A 23,088-nucleotide genomic window follows, 5' to 3' on the forward strand; every position below is an offset into this window, starting at 1 on the left:
GGGCATGTGCAGGAGGCAACCAATCGATGTATCTTTCTCACATCGATGTTTCTTTCTCTCTCTCCCCCTCTCTTCCATGCTATCTAAATATCAATGGAAAAATATCATTGGTTGAGAATTAAAAAAATAAAATAAAATAAATGCATTTCATGGTCACATGTTATCTACACATGTGATAAAAGTACGCAGGACTAAACAGAAACACAGGAGTGCTTGTAAAGTAGTGGAATCTGAATAAGATCAGTGCATTGGATCAATGCCATTTCCTCATTGCACTACAGTTAAGCAAGATATTAGCATTAGGAGAAACTGGGTGACCAGTATGTAAGATCTGTTTTTATTTCTTACAATTGCATGTGAATATATAATTATCTAAAAAAAAAGTTAATTTAAAAAGAAAAGGAAAACATGCATTTCAAAGTGCTGTGGTCAACTGCTGATACCTGAGAGGGGCCTTACCTTTCTGCTGCACCTGAGTCTTTGGCAGGGTCATGTTCAGGTGGAAGTAAGTGTGGTTAGGCTGATACTCGAACCCCAGGTAGAGTGTCATTGAAACGGGACTTTCCGGCTCTATGCACACAATCAGGGATTTCTCCAGGGAAGTGACGTTCACTGTGATGGTAAAATAGTCCGTACTCATGTTGACGCTGGTGGGGTGGGTTTCCATGCTTGCATTTCTCCAGAGCATGATCTAGAATGAGAGACCAATGATATTTTTCCACTGATATTTAGAGAGCATGGAGAGAGGGGGAGAGACAGAGAGAAAGAAACATCGATGTGAGAAAGACACATTGATTGGTTGCCTCCTGCACATCACTCTTCAAATTTAAGATGGCCCATTGACTGACGCCTGTCAGTCTCCTTTATAGGGATAATGGGATGAAACTTCTAAGTCTTCCCCTTTGAATTTTAGTGGGTAACACAGTGTCAGGGGTTAAGGAAGGGTAATAGGCTAAGATCTAAAATGACTTCTCCTAAGGAGAAGTTTGTACAAGCCACTAAGTAAAGGTGTTAACGAAACAATGTCACTCCCATGAATCTCCAATGACTTCCTTCACGGTGTTGCTGCCTTCTATGCTTTTCTCCAGGAATTCCTAGTCCCTTCTATTTTATTTCCTAATAATCAAGTCATACCTCAATATCCTCCATTAAGTCATGGACTTGGAGCAATTTATGATTAGAACTTAGTACCACACTTCCAACGCTTCCAACAATGTTCTTGTCATCAAAATCCTTGAAGGGATTGAAAGCTAGTCCTGTTATCTAGAAACAAGAAAACTCCAGTTTCAGCCATTACCAAAATATTTATAAATAACACCCCGGTACATAATAAGGTAATCAGATACCATAAATTAAAGTAAATGTTGGGATTTTCCTCCTTGCTAATATCTCAATGAAATACCTCTCATTATAAGACTAGAGGCCCGGTGCACGAAATGCATGCATTCGGGGGTGGGGTGGGGCTCAGCCTGGCTTGTGCCCTCTTGCAGTTTGGGAGTTCTTGGGGGATGTCTGACAGATGGCTTAGGCCCACTTCCCAAGCCGGCAGTTGAACATTCTTAGCACTGCTGCGGAGGCAGGAGAGGCTCCCGCCACCACTGCTGGGCTCGCCAACCGTGAGCCCAGCTTCTGGCCGAGTGGCGCTCCCCCTGTGAGAGCACACTGACCACCAGGGGACAGCTCCTGAGTTGAGTGTCTGCCCCCTGGTGGTCAATGCGTGTCATAGCGACCGGTCATTCTGCCATTCGGTCAATTTGCATATTAGCCTTTTATTATATAGGATCATATGAGAAAGAATTAATTAGTTAAAGATGAGTCATTTACTGTGACCCTCAGAATTATTATTATTTTTACATCTTTATACCTAGAGGATTCATTTTACCAGGAAGTAAGTATTCTGTTCTTCAGGATAAGGCAGCAATCCTACTTCTGTTTGTTAGGTAATTGCTGAAAAAAAATACAATATACTGATATGACTAGGTTGGTATATTGAATCAGTGATTATTCAGATATTCCCAGCTTTGTATTAAATAGTGAAGAGTTGAATCAATTCACATCATAACACAGGAACTTAGTTAAATCCAGAAGGTTGTTTAATGCTCCCCACTCTATCCTGGATCATTTTCAGAGGCTTTCAATCCTGCCAGTGTAAAACAGAAATTCACAGCACACAACCTTCTCTCGTTTGGTCTGTGAGCTTACATTTCATGGTGCATTCTTGTCACCCAAATGCCTACAGCCACCAAATCTCACTTTTATTCTGGTCAGAATCAACTTCACACTCACTTGAACATTAACTCCTGGGTGTTTATTCAAGAGCTCCTCCAGAGCCGAAGCTGATGGGAAGGCGAACCGCATGGGTGCTGGGTATCCGAGAGTGTAAGAGCTCAGAGGCAAAGTTGATATGTTTTGGCTAATGAAACAGAAGTGAAATGGGAATCGATCTATGTATGTTCTCTAAAGGTCAAAAACCTAAAATGAAACTCCTTCCCTCCCTCCTCCCTCCCTCCCTCCCTCCCTCCCTCCCTCCCTCCCTCCCTCCTTCCCATGTTACCTGCTCAACATCAGGGTAGCAATGGAAGAGATCAAAGTCACCGAAAACTCAGGAGATGGATGCTGCCGTAGAAATGTTTCCTGGATCTCCCCAAGGGCCATCAAGGACTTTTCCAGAATATTTTCTACCTGCATTTAGAGGGGAATATCATGTGACTTGTGTAACCGCAGGGTATTGTGTTAGTGAAATGATGATTTTGAGGGGGTTGGAAGGGGAACAGGGATCTTGACAATGATGTAATGGGAGGTGACATTCACTGGAGAGAACCCATAGGAAGTACCTGTAGTCTGGCTAAAGAGTCATCATCTCATCATCCTCTGTGTCACTGAGAGGGCCCCCCAAAGAAATATGTATTTCTTTTGCCCCATGATATAAGCTGCCCTAGATCTGCTTATGATAGTTTTTTTTTATATTTAAAAAGAGCTTTATTGTAATGAAATTCACACATACAATTCACCCATTTTGAGTAGACAATTCAAAGGTTTTTTGTAAACTCACAGGGTTGTGCAACTAGAACCATGATCTAATTTTAGGGTATTTTTATCTCTCATAAAATAAACCCAGAACCCAGTAGCAGTCACTGTCCATTCTTCTGTCCCTATCTCCTCAATCCCTAGGTGACCACTCCTCTACAGTGTATAGATTTGCCCCTCCTGGACATTTCACATAAATGGAATCTTAATATACGGTCTTTTGTGATTGGCTTCTTCACTTGTCATATGCTTTCAAGGTTCATCCATGTTGTAGTATGTATCAGTACTTCAATCTTTTTTGTTGCCGAATAATTTTACGTTTTATGGACATGCCACTTTTTACTTATCCAATTCATCAGATCATGGACATCTGGGTTGTTTCCACTTTTCTGCTATTTGACCGTTTGAATGATACTGCTATGAACATGATTGTACAAGTTTCAGGTGGACATATGTGGATCTATTCCATGGAGCAGAATTACTAGGTCACATGGTAATTATATTTTTAACACTTTGGGGGAACTGCCAAACTGCTTTGCAAAGAGCTGTATCATCTTATAATCTAACACTGTATGAAGGTTCCATTGTCTCTGCCTCTTTGCCCACACTTGTTATGAGGTGTGAAGTGGTAGCTCACTGCGGTTTGATTTGCATTTCCCTAACGACTAATAATGTCGAACATTTTCTCATGTGCACAGCCAATATAATTTACTGAGTGCTTACTGTGTGCCGAGCACGTCCCTAAGTTCTTCTCACCAGAGGACAGCATTAGGCAGGCTGGGCTCACTGGGGCAGAGAGGAGGACCCAGAGCAGGATCCACAAAGCAGCGTCTTCAGTGCTGCAGACTTAGCTGGGTGCCGTTAGAGTCCAGGGAGAGGCTGTGCGAGACCTGGACCTGTCAAGACTAAACGTTTCTAAGGAGCGTTGGCCAGTGGCATGTACCACACCCACCTGCTCAACGTCATGCTTGGATCTTGGCCCACTTGCCCCATCAGCTTTCTCTGCACTGCTGAGGGAGTGAACGAGGCAGACAGTCACAGGAGTTTGGAAGGCCAGAGTGCTGCTGTTCTGAAATGGGCTTCTCAGTAATTGACCACTCAGGTAAATCAGGGAGTCGGCAACATAGACCTGGGAATTTTGAAAAGCAAACATACATTCCTGAACTGTTTATGACTGTTTTACATTTGTGTTCTTCTGATAAGGAGTTCAAGAAGCAATGTGGCAGGGAAGAAAAATATACTATTCCAGATCACCTATGGGGAGGATTCGTATTTCAGGTTGCTCTAAGCAAATGACATAACCCTTTCTGAGTGGTAAGAGGATCAAATATCTAATTAATACAACTAAGCTTGAAAGAGGAATGCAGAAGAAGAGAAGAGTGCTGACTGAAGTACTGCACAGACTGTCCCTTTGTATCTAGAGCAGGCGTCCTCCAACTACGGCCCCGCGGGCCACATGCGGCCCGCCGAGGACTTCTATCCGGCCCGCCGGGTGCCGCTGCCTGTCCTGCTTAGCAGCCGACTCGTCCCGGGCCCGCAGTGCGCATAGGAATTTGTTCATAGTTTTTTTTTTTAAACTATGGTCCGGCCCTCCAACGGTCTGAGGGACAGTGAACTGGCCCCCTGTTTAAAAAGTTTGAGGACCCCTGATCTAGAGCCTCAAAAGCATTCAAGACAGACTTGACATGGAGATCAAGGAGAAGTTCTAAATGAAACAGAAAACACCAAGTCTCCTTTCTGCAGGCTGCCCTCAGGGGAAACAAGTCAAATGATCAACTATTTACTGAACAGTCACTGCAAGTACTACTACTTTTGTTTTGAAATGTTCTTTATTTTCAAAGTTACATTTATTAAAAACTGCAAAGTAAAATATCCTATCCTATATAATAAAAGGGTAATATGCAAATCGACCAAACGGCGGAACGACAGGTCGCTATGACATGCACTGACCACAAGGGGGCAGACACTCAACGTAGGAGCTGTCCCCTGGTGGTCAGTGCGCTCCCACAGGGGGAGCGCTGCTCAGCCAGAAGCTGGGCAGGCGAGCGCAGCTGCGGTGGCAGGAGCCTCTCCGCCTCTGAGGCAGTGCTATGGAGCAGCGAGCAGGCGGGCGGTAAGGAGTCAGGGCTCCGGGACTGCGAGAGCGATGTCTGACTGCTGGCTTAGGCCCTAAGCTGGCAGGCAAACATTCCCTGAGGGGTTCTGGACTGCAAGAGAGGGCAGGCCGGGCTGAGGGACCCCCCCAGAGTGTACGAATTTTTGTGCACCGGACCTCTAGAATGAAAAATAAAATAACAAAAGTAAGTATAAAAAAACAATAAATGAAGTTAAGCCCTAGCTGGCTGGCTTAGTTGGTTGGGGAGTTGTCCTGTACACCAAAAGGTGACGGGTTCGATTTCTGGTCAGAGCACATACCTAATTTGTGGGTTCAATCCCCAGTCGGGGCTTGTGCAGGAGGCAACCTGTGGATGTGTTTCTCTCAGATCAATATTTCTCTCTGTCTTTTCCTTTCTCTTCCACTCTCTCTAAAAGTCAATGGAAAAATATCCTTGGGTGAAGATTTAAAAATAAATAAGTAAACAAGTAAATAAAGTTAAAAATAAGGCATGAATACAAAATATTTGCAACATATATAACAAAAAGTTAATATCAATAATAAATAAGATCTCTTACAAACAAAGAGACAAGCAATCCAATGGAGGATGTTCAACCTCCTTAGTAATCAATAAAATGCTTTTTTTTTGCCTTTGAAACTGGCAAAAATGAAAGTGTGGGGGAATGGTTGGTGAGAATGTAAAATAGTTCCTTTTAGGAGGGGAGGATAATTTTATCATCTATTGAAAATGTAAAAGCCCATCAATTCTATTTCTAGCACTCTATCCCACAGAAACATTTGCAGAAGTACTGAAAGATGTAGGTATAAGGATGTCCATGGATGGCTATTTGCAAGGGTAAAATATCCAAACAAACATTAAGAATAACGAGTTCACTTAGATATACTGACATGAAAAGATATCCTGACTCAGCATTGAGTAAAACAATCAAGGGGCAGAAAAATTTGTAGACTTTAACCCCATTTTTATTTTATTTATTTATTTTTAATTATATTTTATTGATTTTTTTACAGAGAAAAAGGGAGAGGGATAGAGAGTTAGAAACATCGATGAGAGAGAAACATCAATCAGCTGCCTCCTGCACACCTCCTTCTGGGGATGTGCCCGCAACCAAAGTATGTGCCCTTGATCGGAATCGAACCTGGGACCTTTCAGTGGATAGGCCGATGCTCTATCCACTGAGCCAAACCAGTTACGGCAACCCCATTTTTATTAAAACAAAACAAACAAACTTTGTGGATGCATCAAAAATGTTTGGAAGCTTATGCACAGCAAATCAAAATTAATAATAGTGATTACATCTAGAGAATGCTTTTTATTTTATATGCTTTTGTTCTAATTTTCCCAAATAAACCAATACAGATTGCATTTATTGCAATATTTGAAAATACAGAAAATAGAAAAAAGAAAAAATCCTCACTAATCTGACCGCCTTAATTGATGTGCAGGTAGTGAAGGAGGCATGAATAATTATGAGGAAGTCACATTGGCAAATGTGGTTGCAACAAAGGCAGATATCACGGAAGCACAGATTTTTGATGCCTGTTTCAAGGCTGCTCTCTGCTATGGCAAGGCATGGATCTGTCTTTGTCTCCTGTGATTTCTCCTGACACATATATTAGAAAAGCAGTGATGTGATAAATGAGAATGTCACTACTGATCCAGCTTTTTAACAATCTTCAGATTTTTTTTATAAGAGAAAGTTTATTTAGAAAGTCACAGAGGTGAAAGGAATGGGCTATAGAAGTAATGGGCTCAAGAAACAAGTTACAGAAGCAAAAGAAGGGACCTTGAAGCTTAAGAGAGTCAAGGAAAATCCACCTGGGCGGGGGAGGGGAAGGCTCGGGCATGCTCCATAGAGAGAGCTGCCTTAACATACAGCTTTTAAATGTATTGATTTTAGAGAGAGAGGCGGGGAGAGAGAGACAGAGAGAGAGAAACAGTGCCTTATTGTTTCCTTTATTTATACATTCATTGCTTGTTTCTTGTATGTGCCCTGATGGGGGATCAAACCCACAACTTGGGGTATTGGGATGACACTCTAACCAGCGAGGGCCCAATCTCCAGATTTAAAGGTATAAATACACTTGCTAATATTTCCATTCAGTCTCCACAAAGTATTTTATAATGTGACAGTCTGTACAGGGTACAATTTCCAGATCATACATTTTCTATTTTATTATACATTTTCTCCTTTTCTGTTTTTCTCTTTCCCCTTTCTCACATCTTGTTCCCTCCCAGCCTCTGCTTACCTGCACTGACTCGGAAAATCCTGGGATAATGGCTGTCAGTTTCTGGAGCACCTCACAAGCTTTCTGAATCGCTTTGCTGAAGTTGCATGCCATTTCATCTGTGACCTATTGGGAACAAAGGTTTTTGTCAAAATTATTTGCATATAATTATTGTACTTTAGTAGTTTGAGACATTGTTTTAATGAGAGTTGACCTTTGATGACATTACAAGCTCTATGAATCACAGGCTTTCCATAACATTTATTGCTTTCAGAGGCTTTTCTGCAAATAGAATTTTCACCTCTTCATACAGAAAATGGATAACAGGTCACACAGTGATTGCTCCAAGGACAAGTGAGTCTGAAAATAAGATTTGCAAGAGTAAGCTTAAGGCTATGGCCATGATCAAAAATGTGGGAAACCTGGAATTCAAAACAACAAAACTTTTCTATTCAGAAGTGTATTTATCTCCTCAGGTTTCCCACTGTAATTCCCTCAACCCAAGAGTTCGTGTTCAACAGGGAAGTCCTTGAAGCACCACACGGCAGGAGCCGGGAGGCAGAAACCCGAGAAAACAAACAAGCCCAGGACACTAGACATGGCCCCAAAGCGTAAGAGGCTACTTGTTTTGAACTGGAAGTCCAACCCTGAGACAATCCGCTTACACCAACTACGTGGTCCGAATTCTACACGACAACCCACTGACAGCTTAATTCAATCAAGTATTCAGTAAGTCCTTATTAAATGCCTACTGTGTACTCCTGGCTCAAGTACTGGAGCAGTTCAAGTCAGTTAAGACCCCACCCTCACGGGCCATGAAATGGAATAGGGTTTTTCCTGATTCACAGGGTTGTAGGGGGTTGGGTCAGCTACAGAGAAATCTCAGAACTGAGGTCCACACAATTTTGGTTTTACGCTGTGGGACTGAGATGTAAATAAGAAGGAGGAAGGCAAGGGAAACACAGATGCCACCCGGCTGCACATCTGCCTGCTGGTCAGGCTGTTCTCAGCGTCATTCCAGCTGCAGCCTTACCTGGTATTTCAGAGCAGAACGCGTAACCTGGGCTGAACCATGGCAGGTCTCACCACTTACTTAGCCTGTCTTTAATGTCTCTTCATCAAGCCTTAGAGTGGTTTCCTGAACAGGCTCAGAAAAACTAGAAGTTTTGTACATCTTTGGTTAGATTTATTCCTAAGTACTTGCTATTATATCTTTTAAAAAATATATAATTTTCTAACTGATAGTTGCTGATATGCAATAATATAATTAACTTTAGTATATACTGATCTGATATTCAGTAACATCTCTAAATTCTCTTGGTATTTCTAATAATTTGTCTGTAGACTCTTTGGATATTCTATCCTTCAAATTTCTCTCTATTTAAGGCAAGAAAACACCCTTTGTTTAAGCTGCTGTAGATCACTTTTCCCCCTCAGCAGAACACAATGCTGAGACAACAGTGAACATCTAGTTTCCATTACCACTGACAGCAGATCCAGAGAAAATAGGATTCCTTTCTAACAGGAAAATGTGAGATTGCATACAGGCAGGGCTTGTGTTTTAAAAACCCCAAAACAACAGGGAGAAGCAGGGTGATTTTCTTCGGTCAACACTGTTAAAGCAGCTTTGCCTTTTCCCCAGTTTGTCTGGAAGGAGAACAAAGGTGAAAGGAGAGCTGAGAGGGTGGGTTGGAGAAGGTGTCGAGGGGTTTGCTGCTGCTAAGACAGTGGGGCAGGCCAACACGGGTTCCTCCCCAACCAAAGCACTAATATAACGGCATTACGTAATAGGACCGTAAATACTGAAACAGGCATAAGGCCCAGTGTGGAGTGTTTTCATGGACTTGCTTGGTTTTGCTTTTAATCGAGATACATGCCTGTCTGTCAGGCATCCGAGGTATATTCTGCTCAGGGGTAAAGGGTGAACGGGGCTCCTTCCTAGCATCACTATTCCTGAAACGTCACCAAAATAGAAGGAAAAAATAAGAGTGCTGTTTCCAGCCCAGCCAGTGTGGCTCAGTGGTTGAGCATCGACCTATGAACCAGGAGGTCAGGGCTCTCGATTCCTGGTCAGGGCACATGCCCGGGTTTCGGGTTCGATCCCCAGTGGTGGATGTGCAAGAGGCAGCCGATCAATGACTCTCTTTTTCATCATTGATGTTTCTATCTCTCCCTCCCTCTCCCTTCCTCTCTGAAATCAATAAAAAAAAAATATATTTTTTAAAAGTGCTATTTCCATGTAATGAAAGTACCCAGTTGTGACGTCACGTTCCTCACTTACCTGATGGGATGCCTTCTGAAACGGTGCTTGCAGAGGAGTGGGGGAGACGTCTGGATGGGAGTCCTCTTTGGGGCTTGAAGTTATTTCCACCAGAGCCTTTCCAGCCTGTGTTAGAGACGCAGGCCTGGGGGGCTCTGCCGCCGTCACAGGGAGTGGCTGGCCGGCAGGCGCAGGGGTGGCCGACAGTCCCTGCTGTGTGCCTGTGGGTGGGACTGAAGGAAACGGGCTGACAGAATGGCACAGGGTCTTGGACTAAAAGATAAAAATATATAAAAGGAAAAGGCTAAATCTGATTTTAACCAAATAATGAAAATTAAGGCGGTGTCTCCAAAATTGCTTTGGAACTCCCAGGGCCCTGAGACATTAATAAACATTTCTCTCAAAAAGACCCTGTGCTCAAGTAGTTTGGAGGAGGTGGCATATGACATTGCCCTCTTTGAGATGCACAATTTCCCGTGTGTAATTATTGTCAATAAATTATAACGAGACAGCTACCATGTGCTAAGCATGGGGATGTGAGGGTACGGCAATGAACAATGCGAGCCAAGTTCTGGCCCTCACTGAGTGTCCACGTTAGTGGTGGAGACAGAGACACATTACATCACGTGGTCACTAACGTGTGTCAGATGTCAAGAAAAGGATTTTTGCTGAGAATGAGAGAGAAAGCCCGGTCAGTATTCTGGAGGAGGGTACTGAAGAAGTGCAAGGGCCCTGAGGCCACAGCCGCTGTTTGTTTGCGGAAGAACAAAAAGGCTCCTGAGCAAAAATGGTAGGAGGGGAGCTAAAAAGATCCAGGGGTGGAGTGGGAATGAGGGAAGGGGGTGGGAGAGCAGGGCCTATGTCAGGAAATTGAGAAGAGTGTGATTTTACTTTGAATGAGATGGGAAGACATTGGCGGTGCCGGGGCGGGGGGGGGGTGGTGGTGGTGGTGCTTTGAGGAGCAGTCGCTGGATCTGACTTCAGTTGTGAAGGCTTGTCTGCTATGCTGAGAATTGACGGAAAGAGGCCCAGGACAGAAGCAGGGAGTTCCGTAGGAGAAAGATGCAAAGTTCAGACGGGAGCTGATGGTGGCTGAGCCTGGGCTGATAGTGGTGAAGATAATGGGGAGTGGTTAGGTTTGGGGCATATAAAAGACTCTACGCCCTAGCGGGTTTGATTCAGTGGATAGAGTGTCAGCCCGCACACTGAAGGGTGGGTCAAGGGCACATACTTCCTTTGCAGGCTTGCTTCCCAGTGGGTGTGGGGAGGTGGGAGGGGGGAAGGGAGGTGTGCAGGAGGTAACCAATGAATGTGTCTCTCTCACATTGATGTTTCTCTCTCTCTCTCTCTCTCTCTTTTCTCCCTCCCTTCCACTCTCTCTGGAAATCAATGGAGAAAATATCCTCACAAAACAAAAAGGCCCTGAGAAGTCTTATAGTAAAAAAAACCCTTTGTTTTCTTTCCGTCTGGCAATATTTTAAGCAATATTGGCTGTTATTCTGCAGAACATCGCTTGAGAAATACCGACTTAAGGGATTTTTATTTCATCCCCCTTCCCTTTTATACTGATAACACCTTTTTCTTTCTTTCTTTTTTTTTACAGTGGACCAAATAAATATAAATTTATATTTAGACAGCTACTGAAAGGTTTCTATGTAGGACACAAAGGCAAGAAAGCTAAGAAATTTCTTGAAGGTGAAATTTTGTAGATTATGCAGAGTTTCTACCTTTCACTCAAATTTCTTTCTTTTTCCTCTTTAAAATTAAAAAAAAAAAGATTGCATTGTATATATTTTTGTAAGATGCCACAAGTTCTTTTTGGAATGAAGCAGGGAATAAAGAAACAACCAACAAAAGAAAATAATACCAGCATGGAAGGCAACAGATACTTTAAAATCTTCTTTAATAAATAATCCATTAAACCTCTTTCCTACACTTAAGTGCTTTCCTTTCCTTATCAGAAAACTATAATTCAGAGCACTCTGTGAGACATAGTAGAGCTCTGGCAGGACCCACCAGGACTGATAAAGAGAACACGATTCCAAGACCTGTTCTGTGAAGGTTAAGTACTTACAGGATTAGCAAGAGCAGGTTGGTGACATTTGTTTGAAAGATGAGTGGCTCCTGTAGAAAAAACAAAGTAGGTTAGGCCTGGCCCATGTGGCTCAACCTCTGAACCAGGAGGTCACGGTTCAATTCCTGATTCCTGGTCAGGGCACATGCCCAGGTTGTGGGCTCAATTCTCAGTAGGGGATGTGCAGGAGGCAGCCAATCAATGATTGTCATTATTGATGTTTCTATCTGTCCCTCTCCCTTCTTCTCTGAAATCTATAAAAATATATCCTATATAATAAAAGGCTAATATGCAAATAGACCGAACAGTGGAAAGACTGGTCACTATAATGCACACTGACCACCAGGGGGCAGATGCTCAATGCAGGAGCTGCCCCCCGGTGGTCAGTGCGCTCCCACAGGGGGAGCGCTGTTCAACCAGAAGCTGGGCTCACAGCTGGCGAGTGCAGTGGCAGTGGTGGCAGTCGGACATCCCCCGAGGGCTCCTGGACTGTGAGAAGGTACAGGCGGGGCTGAGGGACCCCCCCCCCCACCCCGCCGAGTGTACGAATTTCGTGCAACGGGCCTCTGTGTGTGTGTGTGTGTGTGTGTGTGTGTGTGTGTGTGTGTATATATATATATATATATATATATATATATATGTCTGACTTCAAAACTTCCCTTTGCTCCAAATAAGGAAAGTAACCCTGCTCACTTTGGTCTATAAAAACCTCTTGCCGTGTCCAGCTCTTCAGAGCTCTCTATCTGCTAGATTGGCTGCTGCCCAATTCATAAATTACTGAATTAAAGCCTACTAGATCAGTAACTTGTCTGGGGAGAATTTTCTTTTAACATTGGAAGGGATAAGAAAGACCCCTTTTGACTATTCACAAGTTCCCCAAATATTTACACCAGTTGATCTTTCTTGAAAAAACAACTGTTAGAAATGAGACAAAATTAAGAACTCAAGAAAAGTAAAGTTACAAAACCAGTGAAATAGAAATAAGTGCTAAATTATTACTAGAAATCTAGTTTTGATAAAAGTTTAAAAAATGTATTCTTAAGAGAAGTCATATAATATAAAAATAACAATTTAGCCCCAGCCAGTTTGGCTCAGTAGATAGAATGTCGGCCTGCAGACTGAAGGGACCTGGGTTCGATTCCGGTCAAGGGCATGTGCCTTGACTGCAGGTTCCTTGGTTGGGGTATGTGCAGGAGGCAACCAATCAATGTGTGTCTGTCACATCGATGTTTCTCTCTGTCTCTACCTCTCCCTTCCATTCTCTTTAAAAATCAATGGAAAAATATCCTAGGGTGAGGATTAACAACAACAACAACAAAACACACAACCCTCTCTCCCCCCCACCACCACACACAAAAAACAATTTAATATAACAATAACCTGAATAAAACCCACAGAATGTACTAACAAGATCTAGGAAGTGAGGATGGGGAGGAGAAACCTAATATAAACTATATTCCTTTAACCAGATAAGGGGATTTCAAAAGAGACTTTCATTCCTGGGCTTGACAATTAGAAAAACATAGGTATAAGAATGTGTTTTTGTAAAGAACGTTTTAGAGGGAAACAATTAAAACCAAAATATTGAAGAAAAAAATTTCAACAAAAGACAGAAGAAAGTTGCAAGGGAGCATTAGAACCAGAAAGAATATCTATTATTAAAATAAATTTAAATGTGATAAACTCTACTATAAAAATATTCTCAGGGTTAGTAAAATAATTAGATGCCTTTATATGAAATTTAATAGGAATATGCTTAAAGCAAAGTAACACAAAAATTAGTAAAGGACCATATCTATATAAATATAAGGCACCCTCCCAAATAGGGCAATCTCCTCTTTTCTCAATGAGACTGTTAAAAAGTTATTTCTGGGCAAACTTGACTATATAAACTTGAAGGATGTAGGTGGAACATCAAATGTCTATTTATTTCATTTTATAAAGACATATTTAAAATCATGTTATATAAATGTATATATGTTAATTTATAAAAATTGCTCTCATGAAACTCGTATTTCATGACCTAGGTTTATTCAGATTTTTCATCATCATTGCTTTAATTATAATTAGAAGACCTTTTGGAATTATTTAACAGTTTTCCAAAATATATCATCTTTACTTCCATCTAATGCTATCACTAAACACTTATGCCCAACTCACAAGTACCCATTTACAAAGCATTCAGAAAAGTTGATTTTTACATTGTCCTTTAGCTATATATTCATGTCTCTACCACAATAACACTTTCTAAATTGCTCTTTTAAGGGATACTTAAAGGGCTTGTTGACAAGGACATCTAACACTTGAAGTTGTGAGGTCATACCTCTAAGAATCATCACTAGATCCACTTTACATTAGTCACTTTTTTCACCCATTCTATCAGGATATCTCTATAATAATTCAACATTGATATTGATTGAGGTCATTTCAGGCTAATGCATCGTCCTCAAATAGTATTTGTTTTTCAAAATTAAAAAATAATGAGAGAGAGCACCACAACTTGACTTTGCAAGGACTTCTAGAAGCCTTTCTTTTTTTAAAAAAATATTTTTATTGATTTTAGAAAGGAAGGGAGAGTGAGAGATAGAAGCATCAATAATGAGATAGAATCACTGATTAGCTGCCTCCTGCATGCCCCCTACTGGGGATTGAGCCTGAAATCCAGGCATGTTCCCTGACCAGGAACTGAACCGTGACCTCCTGGTTCATAGGTCAACACTCAACCACTAGGCCACACGGGCTGGGCTAGAAGCCTCTCTTTTTTGATGGAGCATTTGTAGAAAAAAACTGTCTTTCACTTGGGTATATGTAAAAAGAAGATGGGCAAAGGAATATCAAGAAAATAAGAATTTATAAATGGAAGCAAAGACTGCAATATTGAGATCAGACAAAATAGAGTGTCATGGGTATTTACTGGGTACCTGTGATGATGACACATTTCAGCACGGATTGTCTTGTGCATCCTTTAAGGCAGTTATTGATTTCACTTCCCATTACCTGAGGCCATTTTGTTTCTTGGGATTGTGACTTCTCTTTTTGTCTTCTTGGGTCTCTGATGTGAATGAGAATTATTTCCATTTCTTTCATAACTTGTATCTTGGTCTGAAAAGACATCTATTTGGAGTTAATTTATAGGATACAGCTCTAACTATAAGTCTATAAAATATTACAAGCACATATGTGATAATCAAGAAAACACAAATTAAAGATGAGTATCCATTTTTTAAAAAAGAGCAATAACGTAGGACTTCTGAAGCAGCTCTTTTGCTCTGGAGCACAGACATCACCTTATATGATCCAACTCCTCAAAATTAGGCCCACTGACTGGTCAACACTGACAAGAGAAAATTAAGTTCATTTTAAGAAGTTACATTCTAAGCATAATATTCTCCTTTGTGGTCTTTAATTCCTATTGATAGAGATAAAAGAGTTGAGAAGGTGGGCAATAATACTCTTTTTAAAAAATATATATTTTTATTGATTTCAGAGAGGAAGGGAGAGATCGAAACATCAATGATGAGAGAGAATCATCTATTGGCTGCCTCCTGCACGCCACCTATTGGGGACTGAGCCCACAATCCGGGCATGTGCCCCTGACTGGAATTGAACCTGGAATCTTTCAGTCCATAGGCCGACGCTCTATCCACTGAGCCAAACCAGTTAGGGTGGCAATAATATTCTTGAACGTGCCTTGCGTGCATTTGGTGTTTCTCCTCATGCTGTTGAACATGGCTAGACAAAATCATACAACTTCACTGACTGTATTTCAGCTTAAATTCAGGGTCACAAACTCCAGGCAATGATACTGTATTCCCCTTGTCTAGTCCCACTTCCACTCTCCTAGATAACCCTTTCCCACTTTGTCCTCTACTCAAATCTCCAACAGCTAGGAGTCTCCCTGATCCTCATTCTCAGGTCAAGTGATAACTTTGCTTTCTGCCTCAAGGGGAAATGGAAACAAGTAAGAGTCCTTTCCACAGACTCCTACCACCAAACCTGCCCACCTGCAAGCATCCGTCCCCACAGATACCGCCTACTCTCTCGTTACCACCAACTTTCCCTGCTCCTACACAGAGTGAACCCCTCTAGTTGCACACTGTTTGGATCAAGAGCATTGTCCTGGCATACCTTTTTCCCTGTCTTAAAAAACCCGCCAATTTTCAACCCCTCAGGAATTATGTATAGTTTCAGTTCATTCCTGCTCTTGAGCAAAATTCCCTTAAAACTCGTACACCTACTTCCTCTCCTGCCCTTACTTTCGTCTTAGCCTCTGACAACTACTAATTTGTTCTCCATTCCTATAATTTTGTCATTTCATTTCAAGAATATTAAATAAGTGAAATCATATAGTATGTAACCTTTTGGGATTGGCTTTTCTCACTCAGCATAATTCTCTGGTCATTAGTTCATGTTGTTGTATACATCAATAGTTTGTTTCTCTTTATTGCTGAATAGTATTTCATAGTATGGATGTATCCCAGTTGCTTAACCAACAACCTGTTGAAGGGCACCTGGGCTGTTTCCAGTTTGGGGCTATTACAAATAAAACTGCTATAAGTGTTCATGTACATGGTTGGGTCTAGAGGCTTGATCAGATTCAAGTTCTATTTTTTTATAAAATTACTTAGTAGGTGGTGTCAAGTAGTCCATCAGTAGTCACATAGTGTCTGTCTCTCTTTCTGATGTTAGCAGTCATTCATGATTACTTCCTAGATCCATTTTTTTCCCACTAGGAGTTGTGGGAACTTGTGTTTAACGTTTTATTACAAACTACTAAATTTATAAATATTAAAACATCACACACTGACTGCTGAAACAAGAACAAAGTCAAAGCCGAGTCATTTGGAAGTAGTAGCAAATATGCAATTCGAGGATAATGACCAACTGATGACTCTCCTAAAGCACGGAGTGTTTCAAAGGATGTGCAAGACTGTGACCTTATCCCAAATGGCAGAGTGCTACAGATATTTTCAGATGTCGCCAAGACAGAACTACATTTATTAGTGGTTGTCATGTCACCCTACGATAATTAGTTTGAGGTAATGTGGTTGTGCTATTATTTTAGTTTACCAATGGCATGGAAGTATTTTAAAGTTTTCACAACCAGTCTGACTGTCTTGGTACACTCAGCTGAATGTCAACTCTATTACAATACATACCACTTTTTTAAAAAAATATATTTTATTGATTTTTTACAGAGAGGAAGGGAGAGGGATAGAGAGCTAGAAACATCTATGAGAGAGAAACATCGATCAGCTGCCTCCTGCACACCCACCACTGGGGATGTGCCCGCAACCAAGGTACATGCCCTTGACCGGAATCGAACCCGGGACCCTTCAGTCCGCAGGCCGACGCTCTATCCACTGAGCCAAACCGGTTTCGGCAATACATACCACTTTTAACACAAACCACCACTTCTCATTCTGACACTGAAAAGAAAAATCTCTTAGGAATGAATAATTTTATATGTGAGTTTAAGTGCCTTTTAAAAAAATGTATTTTACAGAGAGGAAGGGAGAGGGATAGAGAGTTAGAAACATCGATGGGAGAGGAGCATACATCAGCTGCCTCCTGCACACCCCGCACTGGGGATGTGCCCGTAACCAAGGTACCTGCCCTTGACCGGGATTGAACCTGAGACCCTTCAGTCCCCAGGCCGACTCTCTATCCAGTGAGCCAAACCAGTTAGGGCTTAAGTACCTTTTTAAAAAATATTTTTATTGATTTCAGAGAGAGGAAGGGAGAAGAAATAGATATAGAAACATCAATGATGAGAGAGAATCACTGAAAGGCTGCCCCCAGCATGCTCCTCACTGGGGATCGAGCCCACAACCTGGGAATGTGCCCTTGACTGGAATCAAACCCGGGACCTCTCAGTCCGCAGGCCGACACTCTATCCATTGAGCCAAACCAGCCAGAGCTTAAGAGCCTTTTTCTTTTTTTAAAAGAAAGATCCTGCATTCAACTATTCAGTGTGCAAAAGTCAGTCTGTAACCTTAGTAACACTATACAATAATACAAAGTATTAGACTTCTCTCTTGAATGTTAAGGAACAAATTTGCAAATACTTCTCTCACCCACATGTTATTTTGCAAGAGGCATTTCTTAAATTCATAATAAAAAATGTATACACACTGTGACAACACTAGTTATTTCAAAACACCTCTATGCAATTACATAGTGCAAATATTTTAGTTTTAAAGGTAACTAGCAATATTGGATTTCCAAAGTGTTTTCACCTCTGACATGAATGTGAAGCTATCTAGAAGCAGAAAATAAACTTTGAACAAAAAATAGAAATTGCACAGTAATATAATATTAACAGTAATAATGACAATATTATGCTAGGCACTGTTCTAATACTTCACTTGCATTATCTTAATTCTGATAACAGTCCTTTGGAGGAAACTGGGCTGCACAGTGGTTAAGTTGCTTGCCCAGGTGTCACAAGTGGAAAGTCAGAAAAACAAGTTCTGAGCTCAGGACTCTGACCCATGATCGTGAGTAACATACTTCCTCTCACTGTGGGAATGTAGGCTCAGCATTTGCAGAACTGGCTTAGATGAATTGAACAGAATTCTTTTTTGTCTAAGATTATCTTCTGCACAGCATTCTACACTCCATAGCAGTAATCTCTTGCAAGTACATGAATGATAATATCAGAAAAGACATTTTCACTCCAAAACTAAGAGTAGCTGAGAATGTCTAAAAACTCAACTCTTGGAGAGTGAAAGATGGGTACAATATCATCATCATTTAGGCTAGTTAGGAGTTGCTTTTCCAGTCCTGGAGGTGATGACAAACAGTCACAACTGTAAGATGGCCAATACTCGGGATGCAGTTTGTGAGAATGAAACACATGACCAGTAGACTTGTGCAGAGTTTAGGCTCCCAACGTGGCCTCAATAACACTAGCACATTATACTGCAAAACAGGACAAAAACCTCACAAAGAGCTTGAAAGGGTAAGAAGGAGAGACTTGAAGCTAGAAATTCATTACATTAAAATACTGGGTCCTCTCAATACCCAGTATTTGAGGAATACTGTAATGGATAAATATATCTTGTAATAAAGGAATATTGCAATGTGTTCTGTTTAATGAAGTACCTACATGTGCTTTGTATTTTCATGAGAATGTATTTGTGATTTTTAAAAAAAGTGACACAAGGAGGATGGAGGCAGGCTGGAAGGGGTCAGTGGGGGGAAAGGGGGACATATGCAATAGTTTCAGCAATAAAGACTTAATTTTAAAAAAGCAAAACAAAATTTTTACCTAGACAATCCGGGACATCATAAAGTTTCTGAGAGTTCACTGAGCTAAGAACAAATGCTTTACGTAACCCCCACCACGAGAAATACTACTTGATTGCAAAAACAAAAACCTTCCAACCCCCCCAAAACTGTACGCACACCTTAATTCTGATCTACTTCAGCGAAAACAAACCTCTAACTGATGAAAATCTCCTCACCCCTCATCTTCTCATTTTCCTTCACCATATTCTCTTTTCCTACTTTGCTTCCTTTTCTACCCTCTAAAGCCCAAATACTGAATGGATTAGGGGTTCACATGTGGAAAATGGGGCTTACCAATAGTACATTTTCTCTCACACTCTCTCCAAGTCCAGCCATGAAGGGAACATCAAGGCCCAGCTCTTTTCTGCTAACGGAGTAGGTAAGGAAGTCACTCCATATGAACGGTTTCTCACTCTAGCCAATATCATGAAAATCAAGACCCTTATGTCCCTCCTGAGGTCTATCACCCAGGGACTTGCTAACGAATGCTCTCACAAACTCTCCTTATTTAGAATCAGTTTCTAAAGTTAGGTCTTTGGCCCAGCTGGCGTGGCTCAGTGGTTGAGTGGCGACCTATGAGCAAGGAGGTCACGGTTCAATTCCCAGTCAGGGCACATGCCCTGGTTGTGGGCTTGATCCCTCGTTGGGAGTGTGCAGGAAGCAACTGATCAATGATTCTCTCTCATCACTGATGTTTCTATCTCTCTCTCCCTTCCTCTCTGAAATCAATAAAAGTACATTTAAAAAATAATAATAAAGTTAGGTCTTTGGCAGCAGGTAGCTTCGTCACTTACCAGCCTGGCAAATGAAATAATGCCCCAGGGAGCACAAGTCTACTTTTGATGAGACCCGGTTGGACTTTCTGGACACGTAAGTGCAGCTGGTGTGCTTGGTGGCTTGGCGGGCTGTGACATCTGCAGAAGGAAGACCAGACCCAGATGAGCTTCATACTCAAAGGTCAAACATTTAAAAAACACTTTTACTGAATTTATTGGGATGACATTGGTTAATAGAAAGTCAAACATTTAAAAAAATAAATATAGCCTTGGCTGTTGTCACTTGGTTGCTGGTTCAATTCCCAGTCAGGGCACTTACCTATGTTATGAGTTCAATCCCCTAGGGAGGCAACTGATCCATGTTTCTCTCTCACATTGATGTTTCTCTCTCTCTCTCTCTCTCTCTCTCTCTTTCTCTTTCTCTTTCTAAAATCAGTAAAAGCATATCATCTGGTGAGGATTAGAATATATGTATATTCTAATATATATATGAAAACGAAATTTTGCTACTTTTCAATAGATGAAAATTTAGGTTCCCTCACCACATATATTATAGATTATTTTTTCATATTATGTGTTCTTTGTCACAAAGCTAGGCATTAATTTATTTAGACTTTAATAAAGATACTTATGGCACAAAATGCCTTGGAGTTTTCTCTAAGACCACAAGATTATGGTACATAATTTTGAAAATATCTAAGAAAGACAACAGGTGAACAATTTCTCTCCTAGTTTCTACATGAGAAAACTTGGGAGCCAAGAGTGATGAAGAGATATTTACCAGGAAAAAAGTGACCATAAAAGGTTTCCCACTTCAGAATCTTGCACAGTATTTTCAGTGAAATATTAGGTAAGTTAACTTTTGATGGGCTCTGAGAAAATCCCATCATCTTTGCTACACAGACAAATCAAAGGGTACAGCACAAAAGTAGAAATATTTCAGAGGAATGATGGTAATGAGTAAAATGACTGATTTTTCTGTATACAAAAGCAGAAAGATTTAAATTTTTTCTTCCTTCTGTTCCTGAATAAAAGTAAGGATTCCTTCATAAACATCAAAACTCAGAGCCTTACTTGGGTTGTTGTTTTCTTGATTTTCCCCCAGCAGCATTAAATTTTGCCCAATCCACCACTTCTTTCCTTCTTCCAGAAAGTCCCAGATGAGATCTTGAACCTCCTGGTTCCAAGTGTAAGCAAGGTGTCCTCCCTGGGCATGACAGTAATTTTCTGCTCCCCTAAAGCTGCAGGGAAACCTGTGAAGCTGATAACAGTAACTTTTACCATGGTGCTCTGGGCTATTCAGCTCGCTTCCTAGAATGATGCTTGTTCTGATGTATAACCAAAGCCAGGCTCTTCTTTTGAATAACATTTTCTCTGTGAACTGTGAGCACAAAAAGTGTGGAGGCTCAGATGCTGCCTGGCCTTTTATATTCTTGATGAGTTTGTCTTATTCATTACTATTATTCTTTTAGGAATTGGGAATAATTTATCAAGGAGAAAAAAGGTTTTGTTTTGTTTTAGGGACCAGGTGGAGTTCCTGTAAGCTGAAAACAAACATAGATTAATAAAGCAATGGGCCATCTGTGTTTATACAACTGGATATGCCTTCAGCTTTAAAATAGATCTTTATTTGCTAAATCTAAGCTGTAAGGAAGTAGAGAATAATGAATATCTAAGTCAGTGTTGTTAAAAATCGAGTAATGTATTATTTTGTTTTTTAAAAAAGAAAGCTATGAATTTAAATTGTTGTATTGTTTCTTAAATACATTCACTCTATCCTAAATCTCTTATTTAACTACACCCCAAACCTCTTATATAATCATAAAAACCAAAGAATAAATATTTAATGAAGGAATGAATACAGATTAAATACAAATACAACTGAAAACCAGTGAAATTCAAATTTGCTGAACTAAATAGCCACTTGTTAAATACACATGGTTCTGGCCTACAACACATAGGTTCTTTTGAATTGGTCACGCAGCAGGGAAGAATCAATTCTCTCATTGCTTTTCCTTAACTTGCTGAAAAACCTTTGTTCATACGCCATTTGATCTTCACTTGTAGCACATCTATCATTTATGTTCTTAACCAGTTCTTTTTCTTGGTGCCAAATGGAAGGTAAATACAAATAAATGTGGGCACTGAAATCACTTGGCAGGTTTCAGGGTTCAGTTGTTTATCCTACTGATACTTACAATTACTCTTTAAAACCCAAATGAACATGGTACCAAAATTAAAAATTCTCTGAAGTGTAGACCCCAATACATCCCTGTTTAAAAAATACTACATTAACCACGTGAAAGATTAATATGGTATAGTTCCTACATTCAAGTCTACAGTCTAATTAGGGAAGGGAAGACATAATTGTATTTAATAAAAATATGATGTTTAGTTAATAAAGAAAGTGCTACTAGAGCGGTACAGCTTCAATCCATGAAGGTTCAGCCGAGGAAATTATTTCCGGCACTTGAACACAGAAGGATGGTCATATTTAGACAGACGAAATGGGCATCTTGGCAGAGGAGTCCATGTGAGTAACCGCATAGAAGCGAGAAAGTGGAAGGTATTTATAGAGAAATAATTCTCTGTGTGGGTCCGTGTGGGTGTACTTGGGAGAGAGTAGTGAGAACTGAAATTACGAGACTGAAATGACTCAAATGCTAGGAAGGTTTCTGAGCAGAGAAGTCCGCCAAGTCTGTGCTGCAGTGAAATGGTTTCGGGGCAGGATACTTTCAACTATAAAGTCAACCATGGTCTTAATTTTTCCAACATCCTCATAAACATACGTACATATATACAAACATACATACGTTTTAGGCATTTTTAAGTGAAACCTGAAGTTGATGGAATCTTCTTTGAAGTCTACACAGGTATTTTACCCAGTGATGCAATTCATTTAACCCTTTTTTACAGTGCCTGATACATGCTTTATCTAGAGCACAAGCATTCCACTGAAATGATCAAGAAATTGGTGACTGTGTCGCTAAGAACCGAAGAATCAACATATAAGTAATTTTTTTCCAGGTTGCAGAACCACAGACGAACTCAGCTCAGCTGTCAACCTCAGCTCACAGGCACCTCCAGCACGCCCGGTGCGGACGCCGGAAGTCGGGCGGGCGAGCAGGCGGAAAAGGCGTGGCCGCTGCGACTGCACGCGCGCGCGCGCGCGCGCTTGTCACTGTCCAATCAGACCCTTAGGGCGGAGCGCGGCCTTCCCCCACCCAGATGCGCCGGCCCCACCCCTCTGCCCGGCAATTGGTGAATTGGCAGCTCTGGGGGCGGAGATTAGAGGTGTCCCTCCACCTCCTCC

The 23,088-nt window shown here is 41.1% G+C and overlaps 1 protein-coding gene across 1 annotated transcript in view; it reads right to left on the reverse strand.

Annotated features, from left to right (window-relative positions):
- Positions 1-21,144, reverse strand: part of PKD1L3 (polycystin 1 like 3, transient receptor potential channel interacting) — a gene marked incomplete at its 5' end in the record, with an annotated part of 68,172 nt that extends 47,028 nt beyond the window's left edge. The window contains 11 exons of the mRNA XM_080645283.1: positions 460-691; positions 1,135-1,263; positions 2,287-2,413; positions 2,555-2,682; positions 3,980-4,156; positions 7,394-7,498; positions 9,654-9,905; positions 11,707-11,756; positions 14,704-14,808; positions 19,794-19,913; positions 20,850-21,144. Coding sequence (XP_080501409.1) covers positions 460-691; positions 1,135-1,263; positions 2,287-2,413; positions 2,555-2,682; positions 3,980-4,156; positions 7,394-7,498; positions 9,654-9,905; positions 11,707-11,756; positions 14,704-14,808; positions 19,794-19,913; positions 20,850-21,144 — 1,720 coding nt within the window. The remainder of the gene's footprint in view (positions 1-459; positions 692-1,134; positions 1,264-2,286; positions 2,414-2,554; positions 2,683-3,979; positions 4,157-7,393; positions 7,499-9,653; positions 9,906-11,706; positions 11,757-14,703; positions 14,809-19,793; positions 19,914-20,849) is intronic.
- Between the last annotated feature and the right edge of the window lie 1,944 nt (positions 21,145-23,088).

The sequence above is a fragment of the Plecotus auritus genome (assembly GCF_963455305.1).
Source record: "Plecotus auritus genome assembly, chromosome: 10".
NCBI classification, from domain to species: Eukaryota; Metazoa; Chordata; class Mammalia; order Chiroptera; family Vespertilionidae; genus Plecotus; species Plecotus auritus.